Source organism: Elephas maximus, chromosome 13 (assembly GCF_024166365.1).
Source record: "Elephas maximus indicus isolate mEleMax1 chromosome 13, mEleMax1 primary haplotype, whole genome shotgun sequence".
NCBI classification, from domain to species: Eukaryota; Metazoa; Chordata; class Mammalia; order Proboscidea; family Elephantidae; genus Elephas; species Elephas maximus.
The window spans coordinates 66,352,323-66,375,130 of record NC_064831.1 but is presented as its reverse complement, the minus strand read 5'-3'; the positions used below and the strand labels follow the sequence as shown (position 1 = coordinate 66,375,130).

Genomic DNA, 22,808 nt, shown 5'->3' with positions numbered 1-22,808 from the left:
GCCAATAAATAAGTGTGTGATTTTTAGAAAACCTTTTTTGCCCCTAAAAATCAGACCAAAGCACATGAGAAACAAAATTTTATGGCTCTGTTACTGGTTTCCAGAGCTGCATATTTCTATGGGGTTGCTGGGGATGATGGACCTTTTCAGAAATGGTATCTGCACTGACACTTGAGGATGAGAATTCAAAGTTATCAAATCCCTCACCTTTGTAATCTATTGGAAGCGGGGGGAGGGAACCTCTCTTTCTTTCTGTCTCTCTACCTTTAGGACCCCCCAAGGTGACATTTCTTAATCCTACCTTATTTTCCAGGTCATCAATTTGGTTTTGCTACACTTTCCAGTCATTGGCATTTGAAGGTAGAAAAGTGTTGTGTACACTGATCACAACCTTAGTGTCTCCAATTTTCCACTAAGCCTTCTATAGTCTTTAAATGGCAACTTCAAACTTCTTATTCTGAACTGAGATTAACCTTTAGCTGAGATCTGATGGGTTCCTGCTAATATATCTAACACAGTCTGGTCAAACAAAAGTAGCTCTTACTGGTGTGAATGAGTGGCTAAGTCTTGGGATGGGGAAGACCGGCAGTCATGTGAAGGTCTTGAACAGACTCTAATTTCTCCCACTGCATAGACTCACTTTTTTTTTAATGGATGTGCATAGCAAATTAAAAGTGTCTTCAAGGCACTTTTGTCTTATAATTTTGTGTCGAATTGAAGGACAAGCAAAATAGCTAAAAACACAGACACGGTAAATCACTGTTGCCTTCATTATAATAAGAAAAATTGCAATTTTAAAATCCTAAGAAATATAGAGTTAGAATAGTATCTGGGCAAATTAAAAGATAAATTAACTTTGGAGAAGAGCAATAAAATAAGGTTGGCTTTCTCAATGACGGAAGTATAGAAGTAGCTTCTTGGCATCACCATGTCAGCCTTCGCTTACCCCTAGAAACTGGATGAGATATTGATGTTATTTCCTGAAAAGGCAAGATATCAGAATACCCACAGCTCTCTCCAAGGGGACTAACCCAGGGAATGGCCCTTCTGGGGTTCTGGACTTTTGCATTGTACCCAGAAGCACCAGAGAAGTAGGTCACTACAACTTTTCCCACTTTCCTCTTATCTCCCTCAACTGTCTGTCTGCCCTTAGTGTCAGAGCAGGGAGATGCTAAGAAGTGATTATGTACGTGTAACTCTCGGAAAACACTGCAGGTTCACTGAGGGAATGGATGTGGAGAAGGGATGGGAACTAAGACTACTCAGATTCTACTCCTATTCACTGCACAAGCCAGGCACTTTTCCCTTTAATTCACAAAAACACTCAGGAGGTAGGTGCAATTATACTCATTTCACAGATGAGGAAACTGAGATTGAGAAAAGTAAACTGAAGTGCCTACGATTACATGGGCACTTAGGTGACAGAATTAGGATATGAATTCAATACTATCCAGCGCTAATGTCCATGTTCTATCACCCTGGTGCCATAGGGTGAGCTTGGTGTACTGCGGAGACTCAACAATAAAAGCTTGATTATGACGATGAAGAAGTAAAAATGCTTTGAAAGAATAAAGCTATTATTGACTGTGAAGTATTAATGATTACAGATGTGTTCTGCTTTCGAAAAATCAGAATAAGAAATGTCATTATTTACACTGCAAAACGATTTCTTTAAAAAGAAGCTGCTTTAGTATAGAAAGACTGTGTTTACAGATATTTGGCTACCTAACAATAATCACTACCACCACGTCTACGTTTACTGAGTGCCGGGCACAGTGCTTAAATAACAATAATGCTCTCAGTAAGTTTCGTTATTTCCAAAACAGCAAATAATAATAGTAGCCAAAACTTATATAGTGCTTATTATATGCTAGATGCTATTCTAAGTCATGTTTCTCAGAGTGGCACTGTTGACATTTTGGACCAGCTGAGATTTGGTTGTGGAGGGCCTTCCCATGAATAATAGGATTATAGTAGCATCTCTTGCTGCTGCATCTTGCTACAGTAGATGTTGGAATCACCCCCTTGGTGCTCCAGTTGTGACAACCAAAAATGTCTCTAGACATTGTCAAATGTCCCCGAGGGGGCAAAATCCTTTTCCCCTTTCTAAATCCTTCACATGAATTAATTCATTTAAGTCTCACAACAACCTCTTAGGTAGGTTATTATCTCTCTTTTACAAATGAAGACATTATCACCCAAAGAGGTTAAGTCACTTGCCTCAGATAACACAGCTAGTAACTGGTGGAGCTGAGATTCAAACACCCGGAGTCTGCTCTAGAGTTTGGGATCTAAACAGCTACATTATTCTGCTTCTTAAGTTTACAGATGAGGAAACTGAGAAGCAGAGCTCAAGTAACTTGTCTGCGATGACAGGGCTAATGAGCAGTGAAGGCAAGATTCAAAGCCAGGTCTGAGTGACTTCCATGTATGTGTTCTAAGGCATTATGCCAATGATTATCAAACTTTAATGTGTCTAAGAATTACCTTGGAAGCTTGTTAAAGTTGCGGATTCTTAGCTCCCACCTCCAGGGACTGATCTAACAGCTCTGGGGTATGGTCCAGGAACCTGCGTTTATAGAAACACCCCAGGTGATTCTGATGCAGTTGGTCCCATGACTGTACTCGGATGAACTGTTTTTCATTGCTCCCCTCCCTTTAGAGAGAAAGGGGCAATAAGTATAGAGGAAATAAAGTATGAAAAGTAGAAACACTTTAAGGAAAGCAGCATTATTCCTCAGAAGTGATATAGGCTGAAAAGGGGAAGTAAAAAGTCTCAGATGAGATCCAACACAAGCTATTAACAAGGGGCAGGGGCATGGTTTAGGATCATTCCTAACCTCTGAGGTTTATTCTCAGAATACTGTTACACACTGGAATCTCTAAGTGTTAGAAGTCCTCTAACTTCAGGGGGAGAGATGAGAATCATAATCAGTACAAAGCTGAGTCCTGACGCGGAGGTCAGACATACCTCCATTCTCCACTTGTTTTTTTTTTTTTTTTTACCCATTTTGACACCAGACCTCCTCCCCCCAGCACTCTCTACTTCTTTGCTCCGTTTGATAATTCCTTGCAACGGCCACACAGAACTCACAGACCATATTCATGATTATGTGGTTTACTAGTGAAGTAACAGGCTACAACTCGGGATCAGGAAGTAAAAGTATACAGTTCATCAATCAGGACAGCTTTCAACCAGGGCTGTTCTCAGCTTCTTGGCTGTGCTCACAGGCGGGCAGCCCCTCTCTTGGCCCTGCCTGTTGCCTGGCCTTCTCTAAGCTGTGCTGCCGCCCAGCTTGGCTTCTGCTGCTAGGCCTCACTCTCAGCCTCTGTCCTGCTTGGGCAAGTGTTACAGCTCTTTAGCTCTGCCGACAAGTGCCCAGAGGCTCCCCATTCCATTAGCAAGCCTTCTGTCTGAAGGCACTCAGCTCTCTCGTTCGTGGGCCAGGACGCCCACCACAGCCATCTTGTGCCAGTCTCCTGGTTCCTGCCAGCTTGTGCTGTCTCGCACTGTTCCCAGTGTTACAGCTTTCTCTGTCTCCTGGATCTAGGAGGTTCTGAACTCAGGGACCCTGGGCCCAAATGACATGCTCCACTCCAGGCTCTTCTTGATGGTAGTGAGGTCTCCCTCTACCTCTGTGGGATTGGCCCTTTTATAAGCCTACTGAACCCACCAAGACCACAAACTGACCAATCCCCTCAGTAGGCCACAGTTACCTAATTTGCATAGTAAACTGTCCAATCCCTACAAGGTACATAAAATAGACTAATTACAGGGCAGGCTGTGGCTCAACCAATTATTTTTGGCAGAATTATAAACCCAAGGCCAGAAAGGCCATATATATGAGAAACCCACTGCACTGCATACACACTCACAAATATTAGAAAATGAGGATTTGGCCTCGTATGATATTTATGATTTTAATCAGAAGCCCTGGCTGGTTAAGACCACCTTGAAAAGGAGAAAGAGCATCTGTGACAGGAATAATAAGTCTTCCGACATGCAGCAATGCCTCAATTATTTGTATCAACAGAGGACAGAGGTGAGCACAAAGGGCAGGCCCCTGTAACAGAGAAAGCTGCTACGAGAAGAGGGACCACAATACCCACACTTTCTACCCAGCCTGCCAGGGGACTCTTCCTAAAATACCTCTTTTGGTGTGCTGTTCCTCTCCACCACACCCTCCACAGACCCTTACGGTTTAAGGTCAGGTCCACATCCGCCCTGCAGGTCTACAAGGCCCTTCACAATTCAATTGCAATGTATGCTGCCATCCTTATTCCAAACTTTGAGACACAATCCTTCAGCTCCAGACTAGCCAATCTATTTCTACTTCGTGACTCCCTGTCCCTTGGACAGACCATATTCTGTGTATTTGCTGTACCTACGTTCCCTTCCTAAAACTGCCTCCCTTCTTCTTTCCATCTACTCCAAATTCAGCCAGTCTTCAAAGTTTTATTCAAGTCCTATATTACCCATGTCAACTTACTGTTCAGAGACTCTTCCTTCTCTGAACACCCATGCAGGGGACTGAGGGGTACAAAAAGTACTCAATAAATTCACATTGAATAAATCAAACCAGGTGGAATCTGGGCAGCAAGACACAAGAGAATGTCACCAGGCTCTGTACCCACACTCTTCCTCCCACCAGAATTCCTGCCTGTACCCAGTGAGACTGGGATAAGCGCCAATGTGGAGTGAGCAAGAGGGGGTGGCAAGTTTCCTCCCCACTAGGAAGCCAGAGGAACAGGGTGTCTTCCCAGAAGCAGACTGGAGCTTCAGCTGTGTATCAGCAGCACAGAAAGGCCAGCTGGCTAATTCCTGAGGCTATTTCACTCCAGGATAATTAGGGGTGGAGGTGAAAGGCTGATTCCTGTGCTATAGTTACCATCACTGTGGTCTTTTCAGGCTAGCCTTTCTCCCTGCTAACAAATCACCATTATAGAGGCACAATATGAGGATAAGCTGCTTGTCTCTGGAATTAAACCTTTAAATATCACCCGATGGCTCAACTCAGTACTTTATTGCAGTTATGTTAAATAATCACTGACTGAAACCTGGCCTAGAGGAGTAAAAGCAGGTCAAGAAATTAGAAATTCAAATTTAATTTCAGTTCTGCCACCACCAGTACTCTGTCTACACCCCCATTAAAACTCATCTGTAAAATGGGTGTAGTGACAGCTACAGGAAAAAAAAAAATTATGTATTAATTAGGGCATTCATGTGAAGTGCTTTTAAGAGGGTGAGTAACTATGGCAATGTTGAATACTTTAAGACTGCTTGACTGGCCAGCGGATCAGCACGTATCATTGTGACCTTTCTTAGTCACAGACATGAATTCCTGTGCTCAGCGGGACTTTATTTATTTTATTGTGCTTTAAGTGAAAGTTTACAGTTCAAGTCAGTCTCTCACGTAAAAACTTATACAAGCATCATTATATGACCCTAGTAGCTCTCCCTACAATGTGACAGCACACTCATTGACTCTATGCAGTATTTCCCATGTCCATTTAACCTGCTCCTGTCCCCTTCTGCCTTTTCATCTTGCCTCCGGACAGGAGCTGTCAGGGGTACTTTAAAAGGTGTAGTAGACATCAATTGACTCAACAACCACCACTAATAGTAACAAAAATCACTTTGGGGGTCTAACTGTCTTTCAAGTCAAAATCACTACTGCAGAGTGGTTCTAGGGTAGTCAATAGACCTCTCTGGCCCTCAATTTCCAAAAAAAATGGGAAGGATGCACTGTCAGAGCTGTTGGGATGGCTCAGATAATACGAGGGAAATTTTCGTAAGAGTTACATAATAAGATATGGTTATTAAACTTCAGATTCATTGTGCAAACAAAACAAAACAAGCCCAATGAGCAGGAAATTCCCAGTTTGATTCTTCACTTTAGAACATATTCATTATGGAACTCTAAGCAAGTCCCTTTACTTTTCTGGAGTTGCATCACCTCCCCAAAGAAAAAGGAACATAAAACTCTATGAAGACCACTCCCATCATGATGTACATAAACATAACCATTCTGCATCATTCTGTGATTAGGATGAAGTAAGGTATTTATCAATTTCTCTAAAACAGGATTATTTAAAAATTCAACAAGGACTTCACGAACTAGTATAAACTTTAGGAAGAATATGTTGGCAAATGTTGATGTGATCTTTATAAATGCTGACAATGCAGAAATTTTCTTTAGAGCAAAAGAACATATAATCAGGAGAGCAAACAGCCACTTTCAGCTTCTTCTACAATTATTTTTCTTTATGAGAATTAGGAACTTGATCTTCATAGGCCAGTTTGGTCCTAAGCATGAAAAGATGACTTTGATAGGGTGTCTTAGTAGAGATAATGAAACGAAGCTATAACTGCAGCGTAAGTATTAAGACAATTCAAACTTCTAACCGAACTTTCTGGAGAGAAGGACATCTTATTTTATCATAGGCATGAAGATGGCACAGGGTATCTGGCAACATTTTGCTCTGTTATATATAAGGGCCTATGAGTCAAAGATGACTAGAAGGCAACTAACAATAGCCACAAGAAGAAGTGTTTGGATTTTATTTTTTCATACTACATGTACGCACACACACAGAACCAGACTCTGATTTCTTCGTTGTCAGTTGTCGTTGATTCCAACTCATGGAAACCTCATGTGTAGAGAGTAGAGCTGCTTCCTAGAGTTTTCAAGTCTATAATCCTTTGGAAGCAGATTGCCAGACCTTTCTTCCTCTGAGGTGCCTCTGAGTGGGTTTGAATTGCCAATCTTATAGTTGAGCACTTAACTATTTGCACTACCCAGGGACTCCGTCTATTGATTTTTTTAGCAAGTACCAAACTTGTCTAGTGTTTGACTGGAATAACTATAAGCTATTTTTACTAGTGTGCTTGACAACTACAGACAAATCAGGTAGTATAGCTCTGCACCAGGGTTACCAAATTTAAAAGGGCCAGACAGTAAATATTTTAGGCTTTGCAAGCCACATAGTCTCCATTACAACTATTCAACTCTGCTGTTGCAGTGCAAAAGCAGTCATAGACAATACGGAAAAGAACGTGCATAGCTGTGTTCCAATAAGACTTCATTTACAAAAACAGGCTACAGGTTGGATTTGGCTCACAGGCCATAGTTTGTCAAGTCCCAGTCTACACCCTTGAACTTTGGAGTTGGTTAGAGGATACCCAAGGCTGACCCTTGGATTATTGAGGAATATAGTTTAGTTTTAAGATCAATAAGGAAAGGGGCAAAGGAAAGCTATACAAATGTATAGAGTTCCTAAGGGAGCAAAAGTGTGCCAAATCCAATCTGCCTGTCCAAACCAGAATTCAGCTGGGGTTTGGACAGAATCCTAGCTGTTTGAGGCAGAGCCGGATTCCTGAGATGGTTCTGGGCATCCTAAAAAACCAGATTTACATGGCATCCAGGAGCACATTCTAATTAGGAGCATGGTGTTCAGGGCTGGCGGGGCTAGGAAGGTTAGCTGAAAGTTAAGGGGCCATTCAGGGGCAGATGATATCCTTAACTTTGCCTGGAGGTGTTAGAGCACAGTTATTTTGAGTGAGTTATAGTTACAATAGCCCCCCTTATCCGCAGTTTCGTCTTCTGCAGTTTTTGTTACCTGCAGTCAACCGAGGTTTGAAAATATTAAATGAGTACATAGCATGAAGCAATCTCATGTAGTCCCGCTCTGTCACTCACATAACTTTTATTACAGTATAGTGTTATAATTGTTCTATTATTAGTTAATCTCTTACTGTGTCTAATTTATAAATTAAACTATCGTAGGTATGTATACATAGGGCAAATCACAGTATATATAAGGTTCAGTACCATCTGATGGATAGATGGTGGGGTCTTTACCAAGAAGGGAGCACTAGAGTTGGAACAGATTTATAGGGAAAACCCAAAAGTTCTGTTTTGGACATGTTTCATTTGAAATGCCTATTTGATATTTAAATGGTGGTCAGTTGTACCCAAGTCATAAATACAGGAAAGAAGTCAGGGAGAGAGAGATAAATTTGGGAATCATAAGAATATATATAGTATTAACATCTTGGTACCAGGTGATGTTTATTTACCCAAGGATTAGCCACTAAGGTTAAAGAACCCCTTTTGGAATATGATTATAATAAAAAACATTAAAAAGCTTATCTTTTAGAGATTATATACTGAAAATTTTACAAATGAAATGATGTCTGGGATTTGCTTCAAAATAATGAGGGTAAGCAGATGGGTGTATAAATAAAACAACTGTTGAAGTAGGGTTTTGGGTAAACGGTGGTTCATTATACTAACCTACATGTTGTTATTGTGTGCCATCAAGTGGATCCTGACTCATAGCAGCACTACAGGACTCACAGCAACACTACGGGACGGAGCAGACCTGCCCCATAGGGTTTCCTCGGCTGCAATCTTCACAGGAGTAGATTGCCAGGTGTTTTCTTCCATGGAGCTGCTGATGAGTCTGAACTACCAACCTTTCCGTTAGCAGCCAAGCGCTTAACCACTGCGCCGCTAGAACTCTAATCTACCTAGATAGGCTAATCTATCTACTTTTATAAATGAAAATAAATAAACGGACCCATTTTAAAGATGGAATCGGTAGTACTGATTCCTAGATCAATACTATAAGCGAGGTACTCAGACAAGAAGGAAGCCAGTATAACTGGGAGTTTGTTCATGAGTAAGAGGGTGAGTAAGGTTAAATAGGTAGTCAGAGGTCACATATGTAGGGCCTTCCTTCAGTGTGGGGATATGACTAGATACACATTTAAGAAAGAGCACTTGGCTATTGTAAGAAGCATAGATCGCACGGGGCAAGACATTAAGCAACAATTATCTTAAACTCTGGTCCCCTAAGCATAATTCGGAAACCCTGGTGGCGTAGCGATTAAGTGCTATGGCTGCTAACCAAAAGGTTGGTAGTTTAAATTCACCAGGTGCTCCTTGGAAACTCTATGGGGCAGTTCTATTCTGTTCTATAGGGTCACTATGAGTTGGAATCCACTCCACGGCAATGGGTTTGGTTTTTTTTTTTTTTTTTTAAGCATAATTCTGTAAAGGGGTGCCACCTGTACCTAAATCTTTCAGAAACATCATTGCCAATAATAGGAGACATAACTAACTGACTTCTTCCTATTAGTCAATGCTGAGCTAGATGCTTTACAGAAAAAGCCAGCTCCTGTCAAGTCAATTCTGACTCATGGTGACCCCATACGTGTCAGAGTAGAACTGCGCTCCACAGGGTTTTTCAATGGCTGATTTTTCGGAAGTAGATCATCAGGTCTGTTCTTCTGAAGTGCCTCTGGGTGGACCTCAACTGCCAACCTTTTGGTTAGCAGCAAGCGCGTTAACCATTTGTATCACCTGCGGACTCCAGGTACTTTGTAGACATTATCTTAGTCTTCGCAACGTCTCTGTAAGGTAGGTAGTATTATTCTTATTGTACAAGTAAGGAAACTACAGCTTAGAGAGGTAAAGTCAAAAGTCGCACAGCTACTCGCTGGTAAAGTTAGAATCTAAATCTTAATCTATCTGACTTCATTTTTTTTTCACTATGCAGTTATTATTCTCCATGCTATGGACACCAAAGAGTTGCAGAGATGGTAAGGTAGGCTAGTGCTTCTGAAAGTGATACCTGAGACATTCCCAACTGACCACAGATCAGGCCAATCACCAAATTAATTTCTTTTGATCCAAGCTAGCCAGATAGAAATGACACCTATGGATCAACTCCTGAACCAAAATTTGATCCAGTGGTGACCCTGTCACCAGTATTTCTACTTTTAGTCCATCTTCAATACTACTGCCTGAGAGATTGAAAAAAAAAAAAAAAAATCATGCCACTTTTCTGCTTAAAAACTGTTTCCTCTACAGAGCCTACAAGACAAAGGCTAAACATCTCAATGTATCATGCAAGGCTATTTACAGTCTAAATCAGCAGTTTCTCAAACTTTTTGGTCTCAGGATTCCGTTATACTTTTAAAAACTGAGAACTTGCTTAAATTTGGGCTTTTGTTTAGATGAGTTATATCAATTGATATTTATTTTATCAAATACTAAAAAAGAAAATTTAAAAATAGTTAATCATTTAACAGTAAAAATAATAAACCCTTTAACTGTTAACCTAAATATATTTTTAAAAAATAAAAAAATAAAAAATAATTTTTTTTTTTTTTTTTTATCTGGTTTAGTAAAAGAGAGCTGGATTCTCATATCTGCTTTTGCATTAAATCAGCTGTGATACACTGTTTTAGGTTGAAGTGTATATCAAAAAAAAATCTAGTCTCATCCAGATATATAGGTGGGAAAAAGTGGAGTGTTTTAGTTAGTTGTGGATGTTTTTCTTTGGTACTACACCAGAGCTTGATAAGTGGCAGTTTCTTAAAGGTTAGTTGTAAGGTGCAATCTGAAAACATTTCAATGAACATTTTGTAGTCCCTTACATTAAAATCCATTGGTCTAGCTTCCACTCATGCATTATTTTGTAATATCATTTCCTTTGGAAATCACTAGTTTACTGAATTATGCAGATCTTTCAAATGTTGACATGTTTCACTATGTAACATTAAAAAAAAAAAAAATCACTTTAGTTCATACCAGCAATCTTTTTGGAAAAATGTTTAAGTATTAGGAAGCCGTCAAGGTTGTGGTGGCAGATACAAATTCTCAAAAAATTTCTATTTTTGCTTGAAAGCTTGAGTTGTTCTCCTCAAAGTGATAGGCTTGCTATATTCATTCTTCAGAAAATATCTGCCCAACACCCAAGTCTAAATAACTATAGTTTATCTGTCAGTTGGGGCTAGTTCAGCTTTACAGCGCAAACTATCTCCTAAGTGTTTTTCCCTGAGAAAACCACCAGACTTTGGTAGGCAGCAGAAGTACTCCATGGGTACTTCCCATTTCATCACACAGAATTTTAAAAAGGCAGGTACTGAAGGATTGAGATGTAATAAAATTCACTACTTCATCAAGGACATTCCTAAGTGAAACTGGCTTTTTTCTTTCCTTCTTTTTTACTACTAGTATAGTTTGGGGCCATGGCTTTGATTTGTGCTTCAGTGCCAGGAATTTTACCCACTCTTGTATTTGCACCATCAGTGCAAATATCACACAGTGAAAAAGATAAATAATGTCTTATTATTTTTTATGAAAGAGCCCTGGTGGTGGTGAAGTGCTTGGCTGCTAACTAGAAGGCTGACAGTTTGAATCCACCAGCCACTCCTCGGAAACCCTATGGGCACTTCTACTCTGTCCTGTAGGGTTGCTGTGAGTCAGCATTGACTTGATGGCTAAGGGTTTGGTTCTGGATTATCATTATGAAAATAGTTTTCACCTCGCATGAACCATGCCTTAAGAACCACTGGTCTACCCGTTTTTCTTTTCCGCCCACACATCCTACTTCTGTTTGTCATCATTCTCATCCGTGTTACTTTGCATATGTTGTTCCTTTTACTTGCAATGTCCTTCCCAATCAGCTGGCAAAATCCTGTCTTTTTCAACCTTTTTTGGATTTCATTTCTGAGAAATCTGTTTTAAGCCGATTTAGTCACTCTGTCTTGGTACTTCTGTACCACTTTGCACATACATTGTTATAGCATTTATCACGCTGAGTGCAGAGGGGCTCCTAACATTTTATAGCACCTAATTTTTTCTTTTAATTTTGGTTGGTGGTTCAAACCCACTCAGTGGCTCTGCAGGAGAAAGACCTGGTGATCTGCTTCTCTAAAGACTACAGCCAAGAAAACCCTGTGGGGGCAGTTTTACTGTCACCCGGGATTGCTGTGAGTCAGCACTAACTTGACAGCACCCCAAAACAACAACAGCATGTCAGACCCCATACTAAGCCTTTTACATATTTTCTCATGAAATCCTCAAATTAATTCTACATGATAATTATCAACATAGCCATTGTACCCTGAAGGACTAGACAGATAGCTGAAGAAGAATTCAAACCCAAACCCAATATTTTACCAGTGTCATAATCTTTACCCCTATTTGCTCCAGGACCTAATACCATACATGACACATAGTTAAGACGTTCAATTTATATCTTCTGAACTCAAGTAAATTAACTTAATGACAATAAAATCCCATAATGCAAGGCTCTATAAAAGCTCTAAAAGTGTCTGGAGCCTGGCCTTCGGTACAGGATTTTTCATTCTTCATTTCTTCCTTATAGTTTGGATTTGGAATCCTCATTTACTTATAGAAAAACCTGCATTTTCATTTCTTTCATCAGTGTGTTTCCAGCCATGGGATGGTAATTTAATGATTACACTGCCATCAAGCCGGAAACACAAATGCTGGCATTTGATAGTAATGTTTGTCTTCTCAAAGTTGCTTCAAGTAAATACCAATGGTGTATCCAAGTAAATGAGGTAATTATTGAAACAGCAAATGCTATATATTTTTCAAAATGCATATTTACGTTGCAAAATTTTCAAAAAATTAGTGGAAAAGGAATAAAAGACAAACTATTGAGTGTCTTTTTCTGCTTCGTCTGGGACACTATGAAATGTGAAAATGCCTCTGTGCCTCTAAGGAAAGCTTAACATGGCAATCAATCACTGCTGCACTTAGACAATGGCACAGGTTTTCAGAATAATGGTAAGAGCAGTGGGTCTTAATGCATCAGCCATCACCCGGGAACTAGTTAGGAATGTAAATTATCAGGCCCTACTCCAGACCTGGAAATCCTGGTGGTGTAGTGGTTAAGTGCTATGGCTGCTAACTAAAAGGTCAGCAGTTCAAATCACTGGTGCTCCTTGGAAACTCTATGGGGCAGTTCTACTCTGTCGTATAGGGTCGCTATGAGTGGGAATCCACTCCACGGCAGCGGCTTTGGTTTTTTACTCCAGACCTACTGTAACAGAAACTCTGGGGGTGGGGCCCAGCAATCTGTGTTTATTCAGCCCTCCAGGTGATTCTGATGCATGCTCAAGTTTGAGAACCAATGGGGCACACTAATCATGTCATTTGGACTCATGGATATTACTAAAGTGATAAATTTTGGAAAATATGACTGGCCCATGTATAAATAAATTTGTGAAAAAAAAAAAAGCTATATAATAAGAGATGTGTCATGCAAGGGCCTGGGCTGCCCTCAAGCACATATACAGTCAAAGGAGTGAGCCTCATTCCAGAGAAGAGAGGCCAGGTCATTCACTGGTTCTGCCTCCCAGGATGTGGATAAATACACCACAGCCATACCTAATGAGGAGTAAAGCCATGTATTGATCTGCATGAACTATCTGCCATTTCCTTGTAGGTAACTCCAACCATGTGCTGTTTAAATTGCTTCTTTCCTAATAAAATAGCAACCTGCAATACAGGTGTTTTATTACTACTGGAGTACAACATTCTATCATCCACATTCAACTACCAATGACAAGGCTATTCTTTCCAGAAATATATTATCACTATTCTAGTTGCTTTGCTACTAAATGGATTTAAGGAATACGGTGAACTTGCTAGCATTTTGACAACTATTTGAGGGGCATAAAAACTCATCTTAGTAAAGAATATATATAAAACTTCCTAGAATTTTGCTAGAAAAAGTGGAGGAATTTTTTTTTTTTTCATTCTTCTTTATACTTTTCCAAAGAAAAACTGATAAGAGAACCTGCCTTTTCTAGTCAGAGTTTGCTGTCTTTGCTGGATAGAAGGCCAGGCCCTGTAGGAAAAGCTTACTGTAAGTCAGAAGGGACGAAGACTCAGAATCAGATGAATGGAGCACTCAGGGCATATCTTTGTTTAAAAAGAAAAGGAAAGAAACCATCCTATTTGTATAAGGAAATCATTTTATTTGTCACAAACTTGGGATAATGGTTTCTTGTTTTTATTGGTGGTTAATTAGTTTTGTTTAAAATACAAATGAGAAGGAAAAACTTAAGTGTCCTAAACATGTTTATGAGAATGTTTAAAAAAAAAAAAAAAAACCAAACCCATTGCCATCAAGTCAATTCCGACTCATAGCGACCCTATAGGACAGAGTAGAACTGCCTCATAGAGTTTCCAAGGAGTGCCTGGTAGCTTTGAACTGCTGACCTTTTGGTTAGCAGCTGTAGCATTTAACCACTACACCACTTAGAAGTGAATATTTAACAGTTCAGTTTGACCTTGTGTTCATTAACAATTAAGCCAGATAGGAAGAATACAAGCTTTACAGTGCGATAGATACGGGTTTGTTTCCTGACTGACAATTACTAGCTGTGTGACTCTGGCCAACTGTTACCTTCTCTGAGTTTCAGCTTCCTCATCTGTTATGAATTGAATTGTGCCCCCCAAAACATGTGCTGTAAATCCTAACCTATATGTCTGTGGTGTGTCACTTCGAGGGCTAAGGTACGCCTGACCCAAGCTTGGCATTTTCAATAACCTCATATGCATGTGAAAGCAGGACAATGAATAAGGAAGACCAAAGAAGAATTGGTGCATTTGAATTATGATGTTGGTGAAGAATACTGAATATATCATGGACTGCCAGAAGAATGAACAAATCTGTCTTGGAAGAAGTACAGCCAGAATGCTCATTAGAAGGATGGCAAGACTTTGTCTCATGTACATTGGACATGTTATCATCATGCTGTGTAAAGTAGAAGGTCAGCAAAAAAGGACATCATGCTGTGTAAAGTGGAAGGTCAGCAAAAAACAGGAAGCCCCTCAATGAGATGGACTGACACAGTGGCTACAACAATGGGATCAAATGCAGAAACAATTGTGAGGATGGCGCACGACTGGGCAGTGTTTTGTTCTGTTGTACACAGATAGGGTCTCTACGAGTCAGAACTGACTCCAGGCACCTAACAGCAACAAAACAACGCCTGTGCTCATAATGCTATCAGGGAATGGGTTGTCTTTGTTACGTTAATGAGACAGAATTAGTGTAGGGTATATCTTTTTTTTTTTTTTATATCTTGAGTCAATCTCTTTTGAGATACAAAGAGATTAAACAAGCAAGCAGAGCAGAGATAGGGTAAGGTAGATGCCAAGACACATGGAGATTTCCAAGGGACCAGGAAGCAGAAGCTGTAAGAGACAAGGACCTTTCTCCAGAGCCAAGAGAGAGAAAGCCTTCCCCTAGAGCTGGTACTCTGCATTCAGACTTCTATCCTCCTAAACTGTGAGAAAATGAATTTCTGTTAAAGACATCAAGTTGTGGTATTTCTGTTACAGCAGCACTAGATAACTAAGAAATCATCTCAAGGGCACAACCAATTTATAGAGCTATTAGTAAGGACTTGAGATAAATATTTGGGATATGCCCTGCACAATGCCTGACAGGGAATAGGTGATCAAGAAATATTTATTAAAGTATTAAAGAAAAGAAAACTAACGCCCAGAGAACTCATGTAGGTATACAACTTGCTTAGTTGAATTGAGGATTATACTGTTGGGTCTCGATCTCAATAACTAACTTCTTCTATTTCATCTACATGTAATATAACCTCCCCCCCCCTTTTTTTCTGCAACTCTTAGAAGATGGACAGGGAAGGGCAGTGTGATGGTTAATGTTATGTGTCAACTAGCATAGGTCATAATTCCCAGTATTGTGTGGGTCCTCTATTTTGTGATCTAATTATTCTCCATGATGTAGGGGGAGTTCCTTTGGGAGTATGACCTGCATCCAGTATATATATGGATGCGCTGGCAAGGCTCTCTATTGCTCTGGATCCTGCATCTGGCTTGTCATCATCTGACCTCTGGTTCTTGGGACTTGAGCCTGTCATCTGACCCGCTGATTCTGGGATTCACCAGCTTCCATAGCCCTGTGAGCCAGCAGCCTACTGTCTGACCTGCTGATTGTGGGTTCATCAGCCCCTGCAACCATGTTGAGTCAGGAGAAGCCTCCAGCCTCACATCTGACCCATGGATTTGGGACTTGCCAGCCTCTAAAACCTCATGAGCCGTTTCCTTGAGATAAATCTCTCTCTATACATTTATATACATATGCTTGACTGGTTTTGCTTCTCTAGAGCACTCAGCCTAAGACAGACAGCAATAAAAACAAACAAATATTCCCATAAAATAAGAGTAATGCATATGGAGGTAACACCTTGGTGAAAGACAGAAAGAACTGCTTGAAGAGTTTTATTTCACTTACAATGAGGGAACGAACAGTACTACCATTTATTCATTTGCTCCTGTTTCTTCCTTAGCTATCATAGCATTTCAAAGCAACATATTATTTACTGCTATTTAGATATTATGAATTTGCTTTCCTATCTTAAAACCCTTTTGCATTCACCAGAATGCAGCAGGCTACTTTAGCTAAAGATCCAGGGCCATAAACCTTGTTCAGCGCAATGAGATCACTCCAATAATATTCTAATCTTGGAATGCTGTTTAAAGATAAATGATGGCCACAAAGTGCTACTTACAAACAGAAATGGCTCTTATGCAACAGTAAAGATACAAAAAACTTACCACCTGAAAATGGGTTTAAAAAAAAAAACCCAAAACCCCACATTCTGCCAGTCTATTTTACATACCTGAGAATTTTTTTAGGAAGCTGTGATGGAGAAGAATGACTCCTTTTCTTCTTCTCCGAGTCCTGTAGGAAAGTATCTTCTTTTCCACTCTTCTCCATGACTGCTGTCTGGTTGGCTCCGGCCTGACTCTGATCCACACTGAGCTGGCCTTGGGCAGGGTCACACCTGTACATGAAGACAATGGCTGGCTTCTCACTGGACTCTGCTTTGGTTTCTGTGAACCAGTGATGACGCTGAACTGGCGGAGGGGGCAGCATGTGGATGACTGTGCCATCCAGGCCCACCAGTTTCCCTTTCTCTCGCTCTTTCTCTTTTTCATCCTCCTCATCTGTCTTCCGACGGCGGAAGAAGCTTTTAAATGATATCCAGCGCTTAGGTTTTGCGTCAGTTGCCCGCCTGCTTCCTTCAGAATGCAAAACTGATTCAGCTTCCGTTGACCTAGTAGGGCTGGTTGGCTTGGTCCAGTTGGTGAAATGCCTCTGCAAAAGGTTACTTGCATGGTAAGGAGAGGAAGTGGAGCGTGGGGGAGGGAAGGGAGGTGCTGGCTCACTTTGGGGGCTCATCACTAATTTGGAGGGAGGGGTGGTGACCGGCTTTGAGAGTGGATCTTTCTGTACTTTGGTGGTAGGGCTTTCTGTGGTCTGAGGTGCTTCAGCTTCACCGCTGGGCTGAGATGTAAAGAGAGATTTGGGCCGGACTGGTGTACTCTTAGGTGTACTCTTAGCGGTGTCGGCATCTGGAGGAACGGCATAAAGCTCTTCCACACTGCAAGCTTTAGGGCCAGATGGAGGCATTTCTGGAGGAGACTGTGGGGGTTGGATAGAAGCCACAATCTGAGAAAGAACTGTGCTTGCTTTCTCCCTGGTGCTACTGCCACTGCCCACAGTCTGAGACTCCTGAGTGTCTTCTGTTTTGGCCACCGGTTCCTGAGTGGTTCTCTGGATCTTTGCTGGGGAACTGTGGCTAGAACTATAGTTTCTCTGTGGTGAAGACTGGGCTCTGTTAAGACAGTTGTTAAACTCCTGAACCTTTTGAGCCACTGAGCCCCTTTTACGCTCTGTGCTGTTTGAAAACCCTTTAGCTTGGGGACATTCAGTGGGTTTGTTAGTGGTGCTATCAGACACTTGGCTTTCAGTTTCTATCTCTTCATAAGTATGGCTTATTATACTTGTGGTTTTTTCCTTCGCTGAGAGCTCTCCACTTGTTCCCAGAAAACTCCTGTAGATAGCTAGATTGTCATATGCATTTGGATTGATTACAATGGGAACTTTGATAGCATTTTTGGAACTCCGAGCATAAGTTGGCTCATCATGAATGATAATTGGAAAAGGTGGCATACCAGCATTGTTATAACTATTAAATTTTATTTCAGACAAATTAGGTGACTTTACCGGAATGGTTCTGGAAGAAATGTTTGTAGCTGTGGGGGAAGTAGGTGCTGATTTGTGACAGTTTTTCCTTGGAGGGACATTTGGTCCAGTTCCACCACTAATTAATTCCACTTTAGGTATCTTTTGTCGTGGACTGGTACTAGAAGTCCACACTTCCTGGTATCGGATTGCACTAGATTTTTGGAAATGGGCACTCACTTGTCCTGATGCCAATGCAGGCGATGTCACTGGAGAGTTTGGAGTAGAAGATGAGCTTTTCATCTTGAAGCTTTTGACAGGGCCCTCAAGGTGCTCACTGGCCATGGCTGCCGACACGTCCACAACAGTATATGGCTTGCACAGTGGCTGTTCCAAATTCACAACTCTGTAGGGCTTCGCTTGCTCTTCTACAGGGACAAGGTTTATGGTTACTGCTTGCCCAGCAATATCTGTAGAGGCTTTACTTTCTTGTTTCTCAGTTTGTACAGCAATCTTGCCATCCTTCTCTTCCAATCGGAGAGCAAGGACTGCTTTGTGTGTCTCTGGAACTTTTATTGGGCTTTTGGAAGTCTGTGATGAGTCTTCCTGGTTATTACCAGAGAGACTTTCATAATTGGGCTCAATTTCCTTCATGTTCTTAGGATCTCCCTGGTTACCAGGAGATAACCCTCCATTACAAATCTTCTGGGATAAACTACTGGCTGTCTCAGAACGTGATTCTTCCGTTAAAGAAGAATCTGGTGTTGTGGACTCAGATGAGACCATGCTCTGAATGCTTCCGGGTCCATAGGAGACCACAGAATTCTCTTCATAACCATTCAGGATTTCATCATAGCTGTCGTCATAATCTACAGCACAGATTCTCTGCAGAGACTTATTTCGCAGAGGGACAGTATTCCACTTTTTGTCCACAAAGAATCGAACAGGAGACAATGTATTTGCCCTAAAGTTAGCAAAGCGAGGTTGTCCTCTCATGCGGATCTCCATGGCCAACAGCTCTTCGTCACTCTCATCCCAGCTCTCATGCTCCTCCTCCACGTTACTAAAAAATACATCTTCTTCACTTTCCTCACCACTAGAAAACTCTGGGTAACAGAACCGGCCCCCTTCATTACTGATCACTTCTGTGCTCCCACTCAGAATAACATGCTTTCCCTGAGTATCCTTTATCCCTCCCATCATGCAACTTGGTGGAAGCTTCCTTTCCAATGATCGTTTGTAGCAGTTATTTATTCTTCCTAAGAATGTTTCTCTAGAGTTTGTTTCATTTCCTCTTATCTGAGGGGTGGTATCTAAGCCTGCTATCTCCTTTAACACTTCGGTTAGTCCGTTATTGTTATTTGATATCTTCTTTGCAATGTCATTACTGCTGTGAGGCTTAGGAACATGGCTAAATCCTTCAATATCATCTTCATTATTATTGTTAAGTGGTTTCTGATTCAAGGCAGTCCTGTTTCGGTTCCACCCTATGATGACAGGTTTGTTCTCACAGTGTTCTTGGATGCTAAGCTCACCACAAACACTTTGCCCATCTGCCACCATCATAGTGGGCTTCACAGCTATAGTGGGTTTTTTGGCCACAGGAGGCCGGAAATTCCCGGTGTTCCTGATGCGATGGTTATTACTGTGATTGGCATTAGTTTTCACATTGCCATGGGTGATGGGTGCCTTCTCAGGGTCTGGGGGAAGCTGGTGTAAGCTTTTAGGCTTAAAGCAGTTTTTGCATTCACCAGGTTTCCAAACGTGTTCAGTAAAGGTGTTACAAGCAGACATTTTTGAAAGCAGAAACTTCACAGACAATGCTTTTCTTTCAGTGCATGGCAAAACTTTCATCCACTAGTTTTCACCTCCCCTTGGTGTCATAGCAGCTCTCCTAAGTACGATCTATCTGTGGGGAGAAAAAAAGAAGAAAAAAAGATCATAATGGAAAAGGTACGATGAGGTTTACCATGCTGAATGACTTGAACAAAACTGGTTCCATTCTTTAATTTTTCCTTAAATTAAAAGATTAAGTGAGAGATAAACTAATTTGGACAACTTATAATCTCTCTTTATTTAACCATCATTTTGGAAAGTTAGCCTTTTAACCATAATTTTATACATGCTCATTAAACCATTTATATTTCACTTGATGTCTCTGTGGCAACGATGCTATTGAGCTTCTCCTTCTGGAAAATGCCTTCGATACTACTCTTTCTGTTACCTACTCATCTCTCTGACACAGCTTAGTCCACTGCAGGATCCTCTTCTCCTACCCACCTTTTAAATTTTGGATAGCCTGTATTCTCCTCAAACCTAATGGATTCAAAACTAATCCTTCTGGCTACCCCTCTTCTCAACTCCTAACTTATCTCCTCTAACCAGCCCTTCTTCACTCCTGAGGCCACCTTCTGCCTCTTCTTTATTCTATATTTCAGTTAACGTCACTACCATTAATCTACATGGCTAAGCTTCAAACTTAAGACCATTTTTGACACCCTTCTCTCCACTTTTAACTCTGTATTTTACTAACTGCCCAAATTAGTCTTGTCAATTTTATCTCCTACATTTCTCTGGGATGCAGTTTTGCCATTACGAGAGACTGCTAGTAGTTCCAATATCACCATCTCTTGCCTAGACTATTGTAACAGGCTGTTTACTGACCTCCACAACTGTAGTCCCATCCCATTCTAATCCATCCTCTATACCCGTTACTAAGTGTGGACCTTGACCAGCAGCATCAGATTCACCTGGGAGGGTGCTAGGAATGTAGCACTGTAGGTTCCACCCCAGACCTATTTATTCAGAATTTACATTAAATGAGATTCTCAGGTGATTCCACTGTTGTATATCACTATCAGATTTAACTTTCTAAAATGCTAATATGATCATCTTATTACCTAGCTTAAAAACTATTCTGTGGCTCAATCTTACTTAATCCATTGGCTCGCAAATGTCAGTGTGCAGACAGGTGGGTCTAGATAAATAAGAACCACTGGGGAACCACCAAGGTCCCTGGGTGGTGCAAACTGTTTGCATTCAACTACTAACAGAAAGGTTGGCAGTTCAAACCCACCCCACAGTCCACCACACACACAGTACCATGGAAGAAAGGCCTGGTGATCTGCTTCCTTAAAGATTACAGCCGAAAAAATCCTATGGAGCAGTTCTACCCTGTAACACATGAGCTCATCATGAGTTGGAATCAACTTGATGGCAATGGGTTTGTGGTTTTAGGGGAATCACCCTAGAGCTATATAGTCAATCTCTAGGAGAGGTATCTGGAATTCTGCATTTTAAACAAGCTCTCCAGGTAATTCTATGTGCAGTGAGGTGTTGGAACCTCTGAGTTATAGGAAGAAATCTAAGCTTCCTTAGTATTTCCTAATGTGGTCCTTGTCTCTCTTCTAACCTCCTGTCTTGAAAATCAACAACTCTTAGTATAATCTAAATCTCGTGGGACTTAGCATTTCTCCTTGGAACTATCAAAGCATCCTAGACATACATCCATGAACAAGTCCTTTGGTTTTTTAACTGCTTCCCCACTAGTTTTTGAGGTCTTTTAAGATACAAGCTATATCTTACTCATCTCTATATGTCTAAATAAAGAGCTGAATAAACATTAGCTGATTAACTGTGCTGGTTTTAAGGTTTATTTAAGAGATGAATCTTGTGGCCTTTTCTCTTGTTTTAGGCACACAGCTACACACCTTCCCACACAACACTACTAGTCTTATGTTTCTACTTTGGGTATCATAAGAGCTATTTTAAATAGCTGGGAAGTTCCACCTCATCCCGTACAGTGACAGTGCCAGGATCCTTGGTTTGGTCAGAAACCCAGCCTTTTTACCACGTTTCAGCGTGTCTCGGAGAAAGGAACATTTTCTTTAGCTAATATATACAAAGCTAAGTCCCATGCAAACAATACCTGTAAAGGTCCCTGCTTTGGTGGAACAAATGCAGATTTAAAGACCAAAGAAATTCAGACAAAGAGCCCAACCACCCGGCTAAAATCTAAGTTCATTCTTTGCTGGAGACCACTGAAGGGCTGTTTTCAATAAGGTTAAAATACATTCTTCAAGTATTTGTCTGAAAACATTTTACTCTTTCAGGTAATTTTAAAGTTATATCCTTTAGTTGATAAAGTGATTTCCTGCCAATCTGAGACTGGAACATTGTGAGTGAGGTGGAGAGTGGTATAAAATTAGGTTGAAAAGGAGGCCAGGGGCCAGGTCATGCAGGGCCTTTTAGGCTTTTAAAGATTATAGAGTTTATCCTAAGAGCAGTGGGAAGCCACTGAAGGGTCTTAGCAGGGGAAACAACATGATCCAATTTGCACTTTAAAAAGATTTCTCTGACCAAAAAAACATGAAATATTTAAGTATAAATCTAATAAAATATATGTGTGGAAAACTACAAAATACTGATAGAAGAAATTAAAGATCTAAATAAATGGAGAGACATACTGGGTTCAATGGATTGGAATGACTAAATATCGTTAAGATGTCAATTCTTCCCAAATCGCTCTGTAGATTCAATTAATTCCAATCAAAATCCAAGCAGGATTTTTTAAAATAGAAATTAGCAAGTTAATTCAAAAATTTATAGGAAAAGGCAAAGAAACTATAACAACCAATTTTGAAAAACAACAAAGTTGGAAGACTCATGTTACCTGATTTCAAGACTTACTATAAAGCTACATTAACCTTGACATTAGTATTAGTGAAAGACTGGGAACATAGATCAGGAGGTTAGCACACTACAGCTGGCAAACCAAATCTAGCATGTTGCCTGTTTTTGTATGTCCCTAAGCTAAGAATGGCACCCTGGTGGTACAGGGGTTGAGCCTGGCTGCTGACCAAAAAAAAAGGTCACAGTTTGAATCCACTAGGGGAAACCCTACGGGACAGTTCTACTTGGTTCTGTAGGGCTGCTGTGAGTCAGAATTGACTTGACGGCAATGG

The 22,808-nt window shown here is 40.7% G+C and overlaps 1 protein-coding gene across 3 annotated transcripts in view; it reads right to left on the bottom strand.

The window, feature by feature from the left end:
- PEAK1 (pseudopodium enriched atypical kinase 1) overlaps positions 1-22,808 on the bottom strand; it is a 270,601-nt gene that overhangs the window by 42,318 nt on the left and 205,475 nt on the right. For all 3 annotated transcript variants that reach the window (XM_049852705.1, XM_049852706.1, XM_049852707.1), the window contains one exon: positions 16,496-19,753. In XM_049852705.1, the coding sequence (XP_049708662.1) occupies positions 16,496-19,698 (3,203 nt within the window). In that variant the 5' untranslated portion in view covers positions 19,699-19,753. The remainder of the gene's footprint in view (positions 1-16,495; positions 19,754-22,808) is intronic.